The sequence below is a fragment of the Zeugodacus cucurbitae genome, chromosome 3, assembly GCF_028554725.1.
Source record: "Zeugodacus cucurbitae isolate PBARC_wt_2022May chromosome 3, idZeuCucr1.2, whole genome shotgun sequence".
Lineage (NCBI taxonomy): Eukaryota > Metazoa > Arthropoda > Insecta > Diptera > Tephritidae > Zeugodacus > Zeugodacus cucurbitae.
The window spans coordinates 15,845,219-15,864,716 of NC_071668.1; the positions used below are offsets into that span (position 1 = coordinate 15,845,219).

General features: G+C 33.1%; 2 protein-coding genes across 3 annotated transcripts in view; one reads left to right on the forward strand and one right to left on the reverse strand.

Moving 5' to 3' along the window:
- The window catches only part of Picot_22 (putative inorganic phosphate cotransporter), a 30,613-nt gene extending 19,886 nt beyond the window's left edge, over positions 1-10,727 (forward strand). For both annotated transcript variants that reach the window (XM_054226439.1, XM_054226441.1), the window contains exons 3-7: positions 7,327-7,511; positions 7,579-8,025; positions 8,101-8,485; positions 8,556-8,794; positions 9,722-10,727. In XM_054226439.1, coding sequence (XP_054082414.1) covers positions 7,327-7,511; positions 7,579-8,025; positions 8,101-8,485; positions 8,556-8,794; positions 9,722-9,940 — 1,475 coding nt within the window. In that variant the 3' untranslated portion in view covers positions 9,941-10,727. The remainder of the gene's footprint in view (positions 1-7,326; positions 7,512-7,578; positions 8,026-8,100; positions 8,486-8,555; positions 8,795-9,721) is intronic.
- A 3,850-nt stretch (positions 10,728-14,577) lies between these two features.
- On the reverse strand, positions 14,578-16,824 carry LOC128920254 (heat shock protein 70-like). Its single transcript, XM_054227202.1, has one exon. The coding sequence runs from the start codon at positions 16,646-16,648 to the stop codon at positions 14,738-14,740; it is 1,911 nt and encodes a 636-aa protein (XP_054083177.1). The 5' UTR covers positions 16,649-16,824; the 3' UTR covers positions 14,578-14,737.
- Between the last annotated feature and the right edge of the window lie 2,674 nt (positions 16,825-19,498).

The following is a 19,498-nucleotide window of genomic DNA, read 5'->3' on the forward strand; positions in this document are numbered from 1 at the left end:
ATATTAAACCATTAGCCCGTGACAGCACTTCCCCTAGGACGTCTTGTAAAATAAACAATTTGCGGTGTTCACTGTAACTCGGCCGGAAATTATCCGAAAATGAAAAACCATAGTTCAATTTTAAACAAATCTTCCCCCCAACGTTCTCTGATTATTATTTTTTTTATTTAAAAATTTTTGGCGGCCATCTAAAGTGTGAACCGTTATTTTCGACTAAAATTTCCGCCATTTTCGGGGTGGGAAACACCCTTAATGTTAAAAAGAAAAATTTACTAAACGTAGGGGGGAGGTATTTTATATGAAGAAAATGTGTTCAAAGTTTGAAATGAATCGATCGAGTAGTTTTCAAATGGCAGTGAACACGGACTTCGAAAAAGTAGTTTTGAGAAAAAAGCGTTTAAAGCCGTAGCTGTTAGAGTTAGAGCGTTAAAGGCCCCGAGACTAATTAAACAATAACTTCAAGAATATTGCTTAGATCGGATTAAAATTTTGAGGACATATTCTTGAAATGTTAATCAATAAGATAAAACCAAAAAAAAATTAGATTTTTCGAAAGTGAAAACCCTTACCCCGCCCTTAATATAATTTTTTTAATGTTTTAATTATTTTTTTAAATTAAATTTGAGTTAGATATAGATTCCTCCAGCTTGCTTGTGCATACAATTATTTTAGAAACAACCAGCTGTACACATATTAATTTCTATTTATAGCAATTCATTGTTTCAGTGGAATTCAATGCTTCGCCGCAAATCCATTAAATGTGACAACTAAAAATTAAAAATAAATTTCAATATGAAAATAAAGTAATTTCACCTCAACACGTTATTCCATGAAACAATTGAGGTAATGAAAAAATAATAACAATGAATAACACTGAAAAAGAGGAAAAAAAGCGAGCAGAAGATACATATATACATATATGAAGCTACATTTGTTGGGATAAATTTTTTTGTTTATATATTTTTTAGTATATTGTAAACAATTTTTTATATTTTTTAAACATTTTTAATATCATCTTTTTGTATCAGAGTAATGAATAGTGTGACCACTGACATTAATAATTACAAACTTACATATATGTACATACGAGGTATGTTCAAAAATTAACGGGAATTATAAATATAAAAATTCACGAGTTTGGAGATTCTAATTTAAAAAATTTACCATTGATTGCTTTGTCTATAGCAGCCGTTAAGCTTAGATGTGTTTTTATGAGTTTGGCGAATTTCGTTTGTCAAAAGCTCACACACTTCGTTGCTTCTTCGGGAATTCTTGGCCAAAACAATACTGTAACGATATCCATATTCGTCAGACACCCCACTTCGTGTGATTTCTTCCTATTTCCAAAAATAAAGAGAACTTTAAAGGGCCGTACAAGCATATGAGAAATCGCTAAAAGAACCAGAGGTTATCCCCAAACACGAGTTTAAGAAGTGTTTCGACAATTGGAAGAAGTTTATTGATATCCAGTGGGGACTATTTTAAAGGCGACAACATTTTTGTAGACGGATAAATAAATAATTTTTGAAAAAAACAAAACTAAAATTCCCGTTAATTTCTGAACACACCGCGTACATTGTATCTGGTGGGCTAAAAAAATCACAGGTGATACATTTCTGTTTGTTTTTATAGCATACACGTTTTCGCACTGTTAATTCCTTTGTTTCGACATTTTATTTATATAGTACATCTATAATTAAGCAAATAATTCAACAACTTAATGATTACAGAGAACTTTAACTCATACTCTACTATATGTACATACATATGTATATTATTTACTAGATCATATCGATCATACCGAGTGTATTAATTAATGTATGTACATATGTATGTATGTAAGAGTCGGAAATGTAAACCACCCGTAGATTATATGAGCATTTTGCACGTAATTTAATTGCGGCCGAGATTCAAATAGACTATAATAGTAATTTAGCGGCTTTTAATTCTACAGAATTGGCTCAAATAACATTATGTGATATAGGTGAATACCAAGCAGTGTATACATACATACATATGCAGCCTATATAAGTTTACAAACAAGCTTTTAGTAGAAGTTGTCGCTATAATGCTTCGGTTATATACTCTCTTTACAACGTAAATTATATCTTTCACCACAAAACACGTCTGTATTACACAAATAAGTCATTTTAACGATTAATTATATCAAATTTCATTACCTAACCGCCGTTTTATGCGACTATGCTTGTAATACTACAGTTGGTATAATACTCTCTTCATAAAAAATCTATTTAATGCAAACACCATCAATTTAATTCAAAGTATTGATTTCAAAAATGTTACTAAATGAAAAATTTTATTTCTAATTCGAAAAGTTACAGCAAAAAGATATAAAATTTGCTACTTATTTCTTTAATACCTTTAAATGGCCTTTAATAAAATTTAATAATTACCGAACATGTAATTTTTAATTCCAATATTTAAAAAAATTTGCATTTTATAGTATAGGTGAATACCATATTAAAATGTTAGGGTGCCTGCAGAGTGGACGCTCAAAGCCGAGCCGAGCTGAAAGCTGCGCTGTCAATTTTTTGGTATCGCAGAATACATGCGAGAATTAGCGCGAAATTTCGTGAATAAGGAATGTAGTGTAGTAAAGTAGTAAATAACATTCCTTTAAGCTTTAAGCTCGGCTCGGCTTTGAGCGTCCACTCAGCAGGCACCCTTATATTCGTTTACTATACCTATGTCTATGTGATTATACCAGTCGCTTGCTTTTATACCAGTTGTGCATTCGATTGGTTTCGAAGACTGGCGTTTCGAAGCTTGTATTTATTCAAATATTATATAATATTATATTATTTAAAAACTAAGCACATATTAGTCACAATTTTTTAGTTAAATTAGTGAAAATATATTTTATTATAACGTTGTGTAATGTTTAATAGACCATGTATTTAAAAATTTACATTTTGGCACGTATTTATAATTTACTGTTGAAAAATATTAAACTGTAAAAATATAAAAATAGTAATTTACGACAAAATACACAAAATTCGAAAATATACGAAAACATTGTCTGAGTACCAGAGATGTTTAAAAAAATAAAATTAATAAAATTTCAAAATAATTTTTATTAAATAGTACAACATGTTTAAAATATTCTCGAAAAATTCGACTAAATATTTCGAGCCAATATATGGCGAAAATTTTACAGAAAAATTAGTTTTTTTGTTCAAACTGTGTTTAAAATTCAAATTTTAATAATTTTCTATTTTCTTCGTTCAATAACGACAATTGACGACCATGTGTTATGTAGTTCACGGCAAGAGCATTGTTGAAGTCTAACAAAAGAAATGAAGTACCAAGGGCTGATTTTTTGGAATTTTTGAATAACAATTTCACAAAATATGGTTTAAATATGTATTTTTGATATGCTGAATTATTTAAATGAAATACAATTGATTGATTGATACAATTGTCCATAACTCGAAGATCTGTATTACTCGAACTCTTGAATGGACAATGGCGTTTAGAAGCTAAATAATACAAAATTTCCTTCCATAACTCAAACTTCCTTAACTTAATAGTAAAATATTATAACACCCTTTCTTCAACCTCTGAAACCCACCCAACCCTTCGAAACACCCATTGAACTAAATGTTTAATAAAGTTATTAATTCTAAATCAGAAAAACTTCAGCTTTAAATTTAGCTTTATAATATGACAACTTCTAGGAAATTAGAGTTTTCATAAACGATAAAATTCGTGTCAGTGGAACCATTTATACTGAAACCACAAAAGTCACGTGCATCAACATGTAATTACATATACTATACATACATATATCTGCCGATATAAAGATTGCTAGTCTAATGAGCTTACAAATCAACGTTTTAAGCTGTGAAGTACGATAAATCAAGAAACACAAGCTTCGAACTGACAGCAAAGAAAAATATTAGAGTGAGGCAAAATGAGAAAAAAATTAAAATGCAATCATTATAATAAATAATACTTAAAGCGCAATGATATTTGAAACACACTGTACTATTAACATTAGTGAGAGTAAATTAACTAGGAATTTCAGTGTAAACCTGAAATTTTTATATAGGAAAGAATTAAATTTTCAATTTTAATTACAAAACTTTGTCATTAGCAGCGTAGTAATGTGAAAATAAAATTATTTAATAGTAAAAATAATATTTTATTTTCTCCACCAACAATTTTTTAATTGAACTTGAAACGAAAGTCAGCAAGTTGCAGTAGCGCTTAATGAGCGTATTCACTAAGTAATTAACTTTTTTAGAATGTGGTACCTATGTATGTAAAAAAAAAATATTTTACCTTAATGAGTAGTTAGTAGTACTTCGAAAGCGAGTGTAATTTTTTTACAATAATTCATTTAAAATTTTTTTTTTTTAATTTCTAAGAGTGCAGCACAAAAACATTTTTACAATCACTTGTCTTTTACTTTTTGTGCAACGTGTGTTTTAAATGATTAACTCTGGCAACGTGCGCTGTGCTTGCATACGAGTACATACCTACAAACACAGACAGGTGAATATTTATTCTTGCTGTGAACCTTTTTTTTCAATTTTTAACAGGAAATATATACAAACATACAAGAGTATATGTATATATATAAATCAACAGCAACAACAAAGCAGACAGCTGGCAATAATTATGTAAATTTACTACCATTTGAGTGAGCGAGATTAAGAATACTCAAATGCAGTTATTATTATGTCATTATATAATCCAAAGCGATAAAAGTAAAACGCTAATATAAATTGGAATTATGAATGAATCCCTAATTACATACATACAAACACACAAACATATACAAACAGTAATTAAAAATGCAATAAATATATGTATGTTTTGTTTATACTACTAATTTGCCATTTTAATTTCATGTAATTAGCTTTTATTTAACCCAATTTCATATGAATGTATGTCTGTAGCATAATTTGCGTGTCTGCGCATTATTCATACCACAAATACCTACCAAAGCTACAAGTACATACATTATGTAAATAAGTACATTGTGCTAATCACATTCTAAAATCGGCACAATAAAATTTACTTCATTTACACTAAGCAAGTTTGAATTACGAAGAGAGACAGGGCAAACCTTCAATGAGGTCTTTTAACTCAAAAGTGAAACAAAACAAAAAAAAAAAGAAAAATTGAATAGAACTCAACTTGTTTTAAGCTATTTGATAATTTTATACAATTAATAGCGCTCTTTAACCTACAGAAATCAATTACAACAACAAAAAACAAACATACACATACATATATAGCATACACCTAGGTGCCAAACCATTCTCAAATCAGTTGAACTGGTTTTAGGCTGATATTCTTATGTAGTCTTTAAAAATCAATCATTCCTTATTTTCACACCTGTTTCTATATTTTTATAATATATTGCAAATTATGAATATGTTATATTTAAGTCGGTTTAAAAAAAATTACTAACAACGTCATGCTTTCGACTATATGGAAAGCTTCCATTCGATTAGAGATGTGGATATAAGTGAAAGCATATTCGAAATCTTCGTGAATCATTCAGTTAATTTTATATGAATAAGATAATCAATTTTATCTAATATAATAGTTTTTCTTTGTAGAAATACGTTTGTCTTTATTGAAAGGCATATTTCGCTAGAACTTTTTTTGTGAATGGAAATGAAAGCTTATTCGAAAGCTTCATTAATTATTGAGTTACAATAATAGTTTCTATAAGTCTGCGTATAATCAATGTTCTTAAATATAGTAATTGTTATGCTTAATAAATTTTCAAACTTCATTATAGTTAAATTCTTTTTGATATCACTTCTACTTTTCTAACCGAAATCATGCCATTAGATGATAAATGTCAATTAGTCCCTTACTAAAGAAATAAAGTAAGTTGATTTGTTTCAATGAAATGAAATCGACATAGGAAAAAAATTACTATAAATTTATTATTTCAAAAAAGTACATCGCTGAAAAGAAACTGAAATCGTTAAACATTAGTTTCGGTTGCTTCAAAGCAATCTGATAAGGCTTTCATTTATATCAAAGAGTATATATACCTATGCCTTCATTAGCTTAAAACCGAAATATTTTAACAATTTAGAGAAAATTTCTTTCGAGATATTCTTCGATATTGTTAATTACAGATTTCAATATTATGTATTATTAAATAATATATAAAATACAAATTCTAACAGTCATTTCAAATTTGGTTCAAAGATCTCTTTCAAATTAGTTTTTTTTCAAATTAAATTAGCTTATGAGAAGAAAAAAACAATTGCAATCCAATTAACGGCTCATTGAGCGCATACATTGTCGCAACTTTTTACCCCCCCGCGTCGTTTATTCGATAATTTGGCACTAACAGTGTTGATTGTGTGATTGTTGTACACTTCATTAAATTTAATATGAAATAAATTGCGTACATTTACTTCCGTAATTACACAATAGCACGCAAAAACAAACGGACAAGTTCAAAAACGGCAGTTGAAAGCACATTAGAAAAGCTTTTTTTTACAAATAAGGATGCAGACATTAAGCTTATATATTGAAATATTGAAAAACAAATATTTATATAGTATATCCAAATGTTTCTGGAAAATTATATCAGAATGACCTTAGCAGTCATTTATATATCTGAATGCTCTTATAGTCTTCTAACAATTACTGTCGAAATAATACCAATAAAATAGCTTAAAGTATGCATATTTATGGCCACCACTGTATGTACTATATGTATAAAATTTAAAATTGATTGGAGGTTCACGTGTGTTCTACAAAAGTGACACCTGACGTGAGTTCGGCGAAGCATGCAATTTTAAATTGAATACAAATGTATTTGCTTTTTTCCTAATATAATTTAGCATTTAAGTATAGCTTTAAAAATAATTAAAGAAAATTGAATTCTCTGTGATTTGTGATTACTCAAAATAGACAAGTTCAAGATCGAGCGTAATGATTAATGAGCAAACGAAAAAAAGCTGTCCAGATGAGTTATCGCTTGGAATGCCGTAAAGGTCGAATTGAAATATTAAATAACATATTTAATACTTCCTAAAAAATACGAAATTCCCAACTTTTGTCGAAAGCTATTTTTTACCTCACTGAGAGAGTTGATTTACGAAAGCTATCAAATATTCGAAGTGTTTTGAAAGATTTTAGAAAAAAATTTTAAAAAGCTCATTCAAAGTTTCTTATTAAGCTTTAAGCTCTATGTTTACAAATAACGACAGTCGAAATTTTTGAGTGTAAGCTAACTGCAATATTCTTTCTTACCATAATTTAACACCTTACAAATATTCAGCTTCATCAATTAATTTAATTTTCTTCTCTCTTTCATTCCAGTTTTCCTCGTACCTCAGCGCGTGATCCTTTCGATCATGGGCTTTTTTGCCATACTCAATGCATATACGATGCGTATATGCCTCTCGGTGGCCATTACCGAATTGGTGGTTAAGAAAAATCGCACCGAAAGCGATGGTGGTGCGGAGGCAGTATGCATAGCCGACGGTTTGGACTCAGAAACAAGTGTAAGTATGATGCACTACCGTTGCAAGAGCAGCAAATAAACAACGTATACATATATAATCCTTACAGGGTGGTGGTATATATGAATGGTCAGAAGAGTTGCAGGGCTATATACTTTCGTCCTTCTATATTGGTTACATTTTGACGCACATTCCCGGCGGTCTTTTGGCTGAGAAGTTCGGTGGTAAATGGACGCTCAGTTTGGGTATATTGTCCACTGCTTTCTTCACTGTTATTACACCACTTGCCATCATCCATGGTGGTGCGACTTGGCTGATTGTTGTACGCATTCTGATGGGTATCGGTGAGGGTACGACCTTCCCGGCTTTGAGCGTATTGCTGGCACAGTGGGTGCCAATTAAGGAGCGCGGCAAATTGGGTGCGCTAGTATTGGGTGGCGGACAAGTCGGTACAATTTTGGGTAATCTGCTGTCTGGTATATTGTTGGACGCTTACGACTGGCCTGTGGTATTCTACTTCTTCGGTGGCATTGGAATTGTATGGTTCTTTATTTTCGTAAGTGAATCGAGATACAAATACGTGTTATATTGGAGCTTGTTTAGATTGAAATAATCTTCTGTTTACTTTTAGACTTTCCTCTGCTACAGCGACCCAACCACACATCCATTCATCAAACCAAGCGAAAAGGAATATCTAACCAAACACATGGGTACCATTGGACGCAACAAGAATTTGCCACCCACACCATGGCGCGCCATCTTAACCAGTTTGCCAATGTGGGCTTTGATTTCAGCACAAATCGGTCACGATTGGGGTTTCTATATTATGGTTACCGATTTGCCCAAATACATGGCGGATGTTATGCAATTCTCCATTAAGGCTAACGGTCTGTACTCATCACTACCATACGCCATGATGTGGATCTTCTCGTTGGGTTCAGGTTTCGTCGGCGATTGGTTGATTACACGTAAAATCATGAATATCACAAATGTGCGCAAGATGATGACTGGTTTAGGTGAGTAGACAAATGGTTTGTTTTGAGTTGTGTGCAAAAAATACTTAATGTTATTCTTCCACCATTTTAGCTGCCTTTGGCCCAGCGATCTTCATGGTTGCCGCTTCATATGCTGGTTGCGATCGTATTGCTGTCGTCGCACTCTTCACCATTTGCATGGGTCTTATGGGTGCTTTCTATGCGGGCATGAAGCTAACACCGCTCGATATGAGTCCCAACTATGCGGGTACATTGATGGCGATCACCAACGGTATTGGTGCGATTACCGGCGTTGTGTCACCATCACTTGTGGGCTTAATGACGCCAAATGTAAGTTGATAAATCTATCTTCCCCCTGATCGATGGAAAAATGTATATACTATACATACATATCACACCGTGTAGTAGAAAGCTTTGACTATAATGCTGGAACTTTAAACTAAGCTTTTCAGATTTCTTGATATTCAGTATTTATTTAGCTTGGGAGAAGGATAGCTAAATAAAGCTTTGACAGACAAAGCGCCTGAAAAGCATTGTTTTGTACCTCAAGAGGTCAAAGAATACTATTAATCTATCTTCAAGGGTAAAGAACTTCAAGAAGAATACTATTAACCCTATATTCAAATTTAAAAGTCTTTGGGGTACCAAACTTTAGACTTTATCTTCTCGATTTTAGTACCCCCGATAGACCATTTTGCACATAAACACATAACTTTTCAATGTTAATCAATTCAGAAAGCAAATATTTGATTTTCTAAAAAGCTTGACACCCCAAGAGATCTAATAATACTATTAATCTATCTTCAAGGGTAAAAAACTTCGAGAAGAATACTATTAATACAATCTTCAAATTTATCTTCTCGATTTTTGTACCCCCGACAGACCATTTTTTCAATTCTAATCATTCAGAAACCCAATATATGATTTTAGACAAAGCTTCTGAAAAGCTTGGCACCCCAAGAGGTTAAAGAATACTATTAACCTATCTTCAAGTGTAAAGAACTTCGAGAAGAATACTATTAATCCTTACTTCACGAGTAAAATACTTCGAGATATCAAACATCAGACTACCTTCTCGATTTCAGTACCCCCCGACAGACCATTTGCCTATAAAAACATATCAATCAATCCTAATAAGTTAAGAAACACAATATATGATTTTAGTTAGGGGCTATACGGTCTCCACAAACCTTTGGCACTTAAATATAGTATATAAGAAAGGAATACTTGGTACTCACTTTGTTTATTTCTCTTCAGGCTTCGCTACTCGAATGGCGTCTCGTTTTCTGGGTCGCTTTCGGTGTGCTCGTCGTCACCGCTATTGTCTATGTGATCTGGGCGTCGGGTGAGGTGCAAGATTTCAACGATCCACCACGAAGAATCGATTTTGAAGCCGATGAGAAGGAGAAAGCAGCGGTTGGAACACAGCTTAAAAACAATGAAACTTCGGCGCAAGTTGACACAACACACACTTAGATTATGTACGTAACTATGTAAGTACAAGTAGCATAATCTAAAACGAGTAGATACGAGGTGCACGAAAACTGCCGACCGATCTGTGGACGAAATAAAAGAATTTACAAATCAAATTCTAATTATAAAAGTATTTATTGTAATTATAGTTTAAGCAAAAAAAAAACAAAAGAAATGCAAAAAGTAGCAAACAACAACAACCAGACAACGAAAGTAACAATCATACAAAGAGTATTGGAAAACAAAACAAGAGGAAAAAGACAATCAAAATATTTTATAAATAAAATATAAAATTACTAAAAAATTTTGAAAACAAAATGTATTAAATTGAGAAAAAAATTATAATAAAAAAATTAAAAAATATACATAAATTAAAAAAATTATTTAAAAAAAAAATTAATTCAATAAAAATTATAAAAACATAAAATCAATTTTTTTTTCGTAAATTATACCATTTTTCACAGTTGTTGTTTGTTATATCCAAAGATTCCGTAAACTATTTGTGTATAAATATATATGTAACTAATTAAATAATTTTTAATAATACTTAGTAATATATGTATGTACATACGAAATTTGTATTAGTTCTATTATTTAATAAAGTGTGCTATTGAACTTAGGCGCGCGTGTAAAACGAAAAAACAAACACAAACAAATTGTAATAATTAGTTTTGCCTTGTAATTGCTCACTTGTTGCGCACTGCAATTAAATTCATTATTCTTTCAATATTTACTTTAATTAAATTTATTGTACAATAAAACAAAAAATAAGACAACCACACAAAAAAAACAGAAACTAAACTTTACGTAAATACGTACTTAAGTACAATAGTTAACACTTAAGTGCGCTTATAGCATGTGCCATTGGGCTTTTACTAAACAACAACAACAAGAATAACAAAAAATTCGTTGCACTTGATTTATGAATTAGGTCTGCGCGGCCAATTACATGATTTCTTAATTGCTTTTATAAAAAAAGACACGAAGTGTTATATAAAAACTAAAAACCACACAACCGATGAATAAACAAAACTTACTTATGTATGTAATTACACCCTTAGCACATGCTGTCATCAACTTACACATATAACTGTGACTTAACATATAAATTCTTTCGTTTGCGCACATAAAATGTTTTGCAAAGCCATATACAGATGTACTTATGTACACGCATACTTATAAGTAACATATATTTTAGTTATATAGTATATATATATATTTGTTAGAAAACAAAACTTGCAAATATATAAGATGTTAATGACAATATTACATTCAAATTGATATGAAAATTGTTATGTAGTTGTAATTATTCTTAAATATAAATTGTAAAAAGTTTTGCGAAAATTTCTTGAATAAACTGAAGCGAACAATAAAAATTAAAAAAAATATATATACATATGTATTTTCTTTTATTATTAATATGATATTTATAGAACAACTACAACAGAATATAAAGAATCTGCCATCGATGGGACTCCTTAAAATATAAACAAATTTGACCTCACGTGCCATAAAAAACTATAAAGAACAAGTAAGGGGAGGCTAAGTTCGGGTGCAACCGAACATTTTATACTCTCGCAATTTATTTATTTAACTTTATTAATATTTATAATACACAATTTGAAACACATATTCGTCATATATATTGCATAAAGTCCATTGAAAGTTGGAAACCATAATATTAGGTTAGAAGCACCGAGGCCCTCGTCTTCGATATATGGGGTCTTAAAAACCTATGGTCCGATTTCGGCGATTTTTAGAATGGGGCTGCCACACTATTAACATAGTATTTGTGCAAAGCTCTGCACCGATATCTTCACTAGTGCTTACTTTATATATTGTAAAGTAAGCGATTCAGATAGTCTTCTAAGTTCTGGTATATAGGAAGTAGGCGCGGTTGTGAAGCGATTTGGCCTATTTTCACAACATATCATTGTGATGTAAGGAAACTATTACAAACCAAGTTTCATTGAAATCGGTCGAGTAGTTCCTGAGATATGGTTTTTGACCCATAAGTGGGCGACGCCACGCCCATTTTCCATTTTGTAAAAAAATCTGAGTGCAGCTTTCATCTGCCATTTCTTATGTAAAATTTAGTGTTTCTGACGTTTTTCATTAGTTAGTTAACCCACTTTTAGTAATTTTCAACCTAACCTTTGTATGGGAGGGGGGCGTGGTTATTATCCGATTTCTGTAATTTTTGGGCTGTATAAGGAAATGGCTGAAAAAAATGACTGCAGAAAGTTTGGTTTATATAGCTCTATTGGTTTGCGAGATATATACAAAAAAATTACATCCAAGTATGCCCTTTCATAGTGCGATCCTTCATACCAAATTTTACGTCCATAGCTTTATTTATAGCTTAGTTATGGCACTTTAAGTTTTTTCGGTTTTCGCCATTTTGTGGGCGTGGCAGTGGTCTGATTACGCCCATTTTCGAACTTAACCTTCTTATGGTGCCAAGAAATACGTCTTCCAAGTTTCATCAAGATATCTTAATTTTTACTCAAGTTACAGCTTGCACAGACGGACGGACGGACAGACAGACATTCGGATTTGAACTCCACTCTTCACCCTGATCACTTTGGTATTTAAAACCCTATATCTAACTCGTTTAGTTTTGGGTGTTACAAACAACCGTTATGTGAACAAAACTGTAATACTCTCTTTATCAACTTTTGTTGCGAGAGTATAACAAAGGCTATGCTCGGGTGCAACCGAACATTTTATACTCTCGCAATTTATTGACTTAATTTTATAAAGATAACACAATTCTACCCATATATTCGGCATAAAGTTCAATAGAATAACGAAAATCATCATAAATATTATATGGGGACTGAAGTAATTTCTAAACCGATTTCACTCGTTTTCACCACCAAGATGGGATCTGGGGGAAGTTATGACCCGATTTTAAGCATTTTTGGTACAGAGACAAACTTTTATAAGAAAAAAATTCAGAGGGAATGAATTACATTAAAATATCTGAGAGATTTACCTATATTTTCGGTGAAAAAATTACCCTTAGGCACTGAGTTCTTCATGTTCTATATCAGGGGCCTTGAAAAGTCATGGTCCGATTTTGACAATTTTTCCACAACTGATGTCACAGCTCAAATACAGTATTTGTGTAAAGTTTTATTCCGCTAGCTTCATTGGTTCCTTATGTATACATTATAAAGTGAACGAATCAGAAGAATTCAAAATTGAGTTATATGGGAAGTATGCGTGGTTTTGATCTGCTTTCCATATTCCACCTGTGTCATGAGGGTGTCAAGAAAGTGTTATATTTTTTTTATTTCATTGAAATCGGTCGATATGATTTTTGACGCATAAGTGAGCGACGCCACGCCCATTTTCCATTTTGTAAAAAAATCTCAGTGCAGCTTCCTTCTGCCATTTTTTATGTAAACTTTGGGGCTTCTGACGTTTCATGTTAGTGAGTTAACTCACTTTTAGTCATTTTCAACCTGACCTTTGTATGGGAGGTGGACGTGGTTATTATCCGATTTCTTTAATTTTTGGACTGTATAAGGAAACGGCTAAAATAAACGACTGCAGAAAGTTTGGTTTATATAGCTTTATTGGTTTGCAAGATATATACAAAAACGCCTATTTGGGGCGTTATGTGAAGAAAACTATAATACTCTGTGCGAGAGTATAAAAACCTCACGTAGCACCTCAAGTTGTAAACAAATGTCATTGGCCCCTATCAGATGTAAACAAACTTGACAACACGTGACCTCTCTAAATGTAAAAAAAAAAAACCTGGCAAAGATCATTGACCGTTTCCTTTAGCGCTAGCTTGATCTCGTCTGACTCCTAGCTTTATCACTACCGACCTCCTGCTAGACATCACTTGACCTCTAAAAATAAAATAATAATATAAACAGACCTGACCTCACGTTACCCATTAACATTTAAACAAATTTAAACCTCAGCAAAAACCTCACAAAAGTTATCTGACACATCGAAATGTAAACAAAATTGACCTAGCAAAATAGAAACAAATTTAACCTAACTATATAAATTAAATTGTTTACAAACTAGACATCACCTTCCCGAAAATGTAGACCAATTGTTCCCATGTGACCCTTAAAATTTTAACCAAACCTGGCTTCATTTGATCTTTCAGAATATAAATAAACCTTACAGAAATTAGAGGTCGAGAAGGAGAAGGATGAAGTGAAGCTAGAGGTCAAGCCTGGTATCAAAGAAGGTGAAATTTGCCATTCATTAATTTGAGATTTTCTCAAAAGGTCTCGATAAAGGGTTTATAATAACTAGTAACAAATGGGTTTTATGTTTGAAATTCCGCTTGGGCACTATTTTATTATTTTCGTGTACTGTTATATCGACCTAGTGATGGTTTGTGGTTTGGGTAGCTCTGATACTGCTTTGCCGATACCTTTATATTTGTAGTCTGCTTTGTCGACAGACAAAACTATAAAAATACCACAACGGAAATTTAAATGCATTAAAATGTTTGTATTACTACAGCCAATATTTAATGATCTTCCAAATTCAAAATTTAACGTAAACATTTTTAAATATTAACCATATTTTAAAATTTTCTCAACTTATATTCATTGCAAATATGTATATTGAAACACCGAAATTCTAAATAAATAAATAAATAATTTGATCATTTTATATATTTTCAGTCTCTTTTGATTGTACATGATATTTTCTCTACAAACTAATTTAAATTGTTAAATCTTAAAAATTTAGGTAACAACTCACGACTATGATACTGAAATTTTACATTAATGTAGAGATCTATTTCTATAATAAATTAGTTTAATCTACTTCTTCAACAGTGGGTCCAGTATGTCCACCATTGAATCCGCCCGCTTGTTGACCACAAGACGCTCCTTGTGCACCACCGCTATGCAGTTTTGTCATTAGTGGTGTACAAAGTTTGGTGAGGGTGTTCATTTTGTCCTCGTACTCTTCTTTGTCGGCCAACGAGTTGGCATCGAGCCACTTGATGATGTCATCACAAGCCTTCAACGCTTCACTCTTCTCCTGAGCACTCAATTTATCACCAGCACCGTCCAACGCTTGCTTCACGCCAAACACATAACTCTCCAAGTTATTTCTTGCCGCGATCTTATTGCGTTGTCGTTCATCTTCTTCGGCATAACGTTCCGCCTCGTTCACCATACGATCGATTTCGGATTGTGAAAGACGTCCTTTGTCGTTCTTGATGGTGATGTTCTTGGCATTGCCTGAACTCATTTCCTTCGCTGTTACGTTCAGAATACCATTGGCGTCCAGATCAAAGGTTACCTCAATCTGTGGCACTCCACGTGGTGCAGGGGGTATGCCGGACAAATCGAAGGTACCGAGTCGATTGTTATCCTTGGTCATCACACGTTCACCCTCATACACTTGGATTGTGACACCAGGTTGGTTGTCGGAGTATGTTGAGAATGTCTGAGTTTGTTTGCATGGAATTCGGCAATTTCGTTCAATGATCTTCGTCATAACACCACCAGCCGTTTCGATACCCAAAGACAATGGTGCTACGTCGACCAACAGCACATCCTGAATTTCACTGCTCTTGTCACCACTTAGGATAGCAGCTTGAACGGCTGCACCATATGCAACCGCCTCATCCGGATTGATTGAGAGATTCAGACTCTTGCCACAGAAGAACGACTGTAGTAGACTTTGTACCTTTGGAATACGCGTGGAACCACCGACCAATACGATGTCATGTATCTGATTTTTATCCATCTTCGCGTCTTTCAACGCTTTCTCTACTGGATCCAACGTCTGACGGAATAGATCGGCACACAATTCTTCAAAACGGGCTCGTGACACTTTCGTGTAAAAGTCAACTCCTTCGAATAGTGCATCAACTTCGATGGTGGCTTCGGTGCTCGATGACAATGTACGTTTCGCTCGTTCAGCTGCTGTACGTAGACGACGTAATGCTCTTGGATTCGAACGCAGATCCTTTTTGTACTTTCGTTTGAACTCATCAGCCAAGTGTGTAACCAGTCGGTTGTCGAAGTCTTCACCACCAAGATGTGTGTCACCAGCAGTTGCACGCACTTCGAACAATGAGCCCTCGTCAATGGTCAAGATGGAGACATCAAAAGTACCACCGCCCAAATCGAAGATCAGAACATTACGTTCACCTTTCAGATTCTTATCCAGACCGTAAGCTAAGGCGGCTGCTGTGGGTTCATTTATGATTCGCAGAACATTCAAACCAGCAATACGACCGGCATCCTTTGTGGCCTGTCTCTGTGAGTCATTGAAGTAAGCTGGTACTGTGATGACGGCGTCTGTCACTGTTGTGCCCAGATATGCCTCAGCGGTCTCCTTCATTTTGGTCAATACCATTGACGAGATTTCTTCTGGTGCAAAGCGTTTGTTCTCCCCTTTGTACTCCACACTGATTTTTGGTTTGCCACCATCGCTCACCACTTTGAAAGGCCAATGTTTGACATCTTCCATAATTTTCGGATCGTCATACTTGCGTCCAATCAATCGCTTCGCGTCGAATACTGTGTTCTTTGGATTCATGGCCACCTGGTTCTTTGCCGCATCGCCAATGAGTCGCTCCGAATCTGTGAAGGCAACATAACTGGGTGTTGTGCGGTTGCCTTGGTCGTTGGCGATGATCTCCACTTTGCCGTGTTGGAAGACACCAACACACGAGTATGTTGTTCCCAAATCAATACCGATTGCTACCATTTTGACTTGTGGTTTTCTTATACTTATTCTTCAGTAGAAACTTTTTAATACTATACTTTTTAAAACTTTTAAAATTATTTATATCACTTTGTGTGTTAAAAACACTTTCACGTTTGTTTATTACAATCTCTTGAAGAGTTGTTTATACTTTGCTTGCTTATTGAATTCTGAAACGAAGAGCATTCACGGCTGGTATTTATACCAAAATCACTCTTCACCGAATATTCCGGATGCTCTTTCTCGAAATTTCCTCTGCAATTCACTAGTTGGGTGGAAATTTCTATGCGCATTGTCGCTCTCGCATGCTCTGCATTTATATTATTATCAATTATACATACAAACAAAGGTATTTCTAACTTTGTAGCCGGCAATTTAAGTATGAGAGAATCACAACAATAACTCTCTTCTCTCACAGCTGTTTAATGTCGCACAGTGGGGTTTATCAATTAATATGGTAAAACTATTATAGTTAAAATAAATAACTTTTTTACTAAAACTAAATAATAACGGTTTGTCATTAAAACATATTGGTTATACCAATCCAAACGAGCTGAGATAATTCATCAGAAAATTTAAAAAGCTGATAAATTTTTCGTGATAAATAAATGAATTATAAGAACAAGAAATTTATTTAATAGGAAAGCGATTACAATAAAAAAATAATTTAAAATAACTGTAAGGATTTTGATCAGCTTGTAAATTATATTTTTAATGAGTTCATTTTACTACTACATAGGAAGCCTACGAAGAACTTGAAGAAAAGCTAATTTAAAATAATTGTTGGAAATATTTGTTCAACCAGACATCTATGTATGTATCTGTTATATACTAGGGAGAAAGTAGTATATTTCACAGAAATATGACACTGTGCTTATTTGTTTGTTACGAAAAGGAATCAAAATAAAAGAAATAATACAAAATACTCTTAAATATTATTCTAGAAATTTTTATATTATATGTATTTACAAATGGACATTTTCATATACATATAAGAGGGATGATAGCTCAAAAATACTCAAAAAGTTGTAGATACTTTTAACGAATTACATGCATGGTTTTGTATAGTGAAGACAAAGTCTCTAGAGCTTTGAGTTCTCTTTGAAGAGTACATACTCTTTTCATAACATATTGCGCATATAAAGGTGCATCGCACACATTTTCGGATACATATGTATATAATACTATGCCGGCATCTGTTAGATTCTAGAACATCTAAGTATATAAGTATGTATGAACATATGTAGGTTAAATGTAAATATGTATGTATAGACGTATTGTTATTTGCTGGGGCAAAAGAAAATTAACTTTCTTGAAATTTCTGCAATTTAACGATCATTATTTGGATATAAAATAATAAAATATTAAAAATGATATATTATACTCAAATAAGAAATTCTTATAATCTCTTATATGTCCTAAGTTTAACAAAATAGCTCTATAGGAAGTATAGGAGGAGCCCACTCAGATAATATCAAAAATAGGAAAATGGGGTTGGTGATCGCTCCCAAACGTCAACCTTACCTTCGAGCGGTACCCCCTATTCACTACGAACGAGGCTCTGACGACCGATGAGGCTCTGAGGCGATAGAACTTAAGCACCAACGAATTACCTAATAATCTTAAACCCTCTGATTACCGAAACCGAAAAAATTGTGGATCAGCAGCTGATATACATACGTAATCTTATATCCAAAAGTCCCACTACCTTCGGCATGTTGGATAAAGTCTGGAGATCCATGCATACATATGTCATATCAATCGATGTCTTCGAAAGATTATGTGGATATTCTGGTCAAACGTTATTAGTAACACAGGCCTGTGGCCCGTAACAAAACAACTACCGATCCATATCGAAATTCGACGTCGTAAATGGAAGAGGATCGGCCACAGTTTTTTGGAATCAACTCACTTTTATTCACAAATTGTCTGATATATTCCATATAAAGTGAAATGGAGGTTTGGAAAAACTCTTATTCGGTAAAAGAGAATAGGAGGAGTATTTCTGGATCAGGCTATGCTAGGACATTTATAATTATAATTTGAGTCAAATTGGTTGAGCAGTATTAACCTAAAAGTAGGCTATAAGACGCGTCTCATTTCTGATATGAGTTAGATATAACGCTCCTGTATCATCCTTGTAGCTAAATTACACCTTCAAGTCCTAATTATTTACAATCAAAAGCTGTACTGAAATATGACTACACCTATTAAAGGACAGGTCTCCACAAACCAAACCATATGCAAAACTCTTTCAAGTACCAAGGAACACTCGTTTTTTTTCAGATTCTGAGTTCTCAAGTTATCACTTTCATGGCAGACGGACGAACAGTTGGAAATCGCGTAATCAATTCGTGTCGTCAGTCAACAGATGTCTGTTTTTTTATTATGTTAAAAGTTTATTATAATATAACAACATATGTATATAATACTATGCCGGCATCTGTTAGATTCTAGAACATTTAGGTATATATGTAACATATGTAGGTTAAATGTAAATATGTATGTATAGACGTATTGTTATTTGCTGGGGCAAAAGAAAATTAACGTTCTAGAAATTTCTGCAATTTAACGATCATTATTTGGAAATAAAATAATAAAATATTAAAAATGAATATTATACACAAATAAGAAATTCTTGTATGGCCTATGGCCTAAGTTTAAGGGAGGGGTAGGGTTTCAGCGTAAAAAAATCACTTTTTTGTGATTTTTTTATCTCAAATATCGATTAAGCAATTTTATTCAAACCTTCTATACATTATTGAGCATAGTTTTGACTATGTTCTGTAAATTTTTCATGCAAAAATATTAAACCATTCGCCCGTGACAGAGCTTCCCCTAGGACGTCTTGAG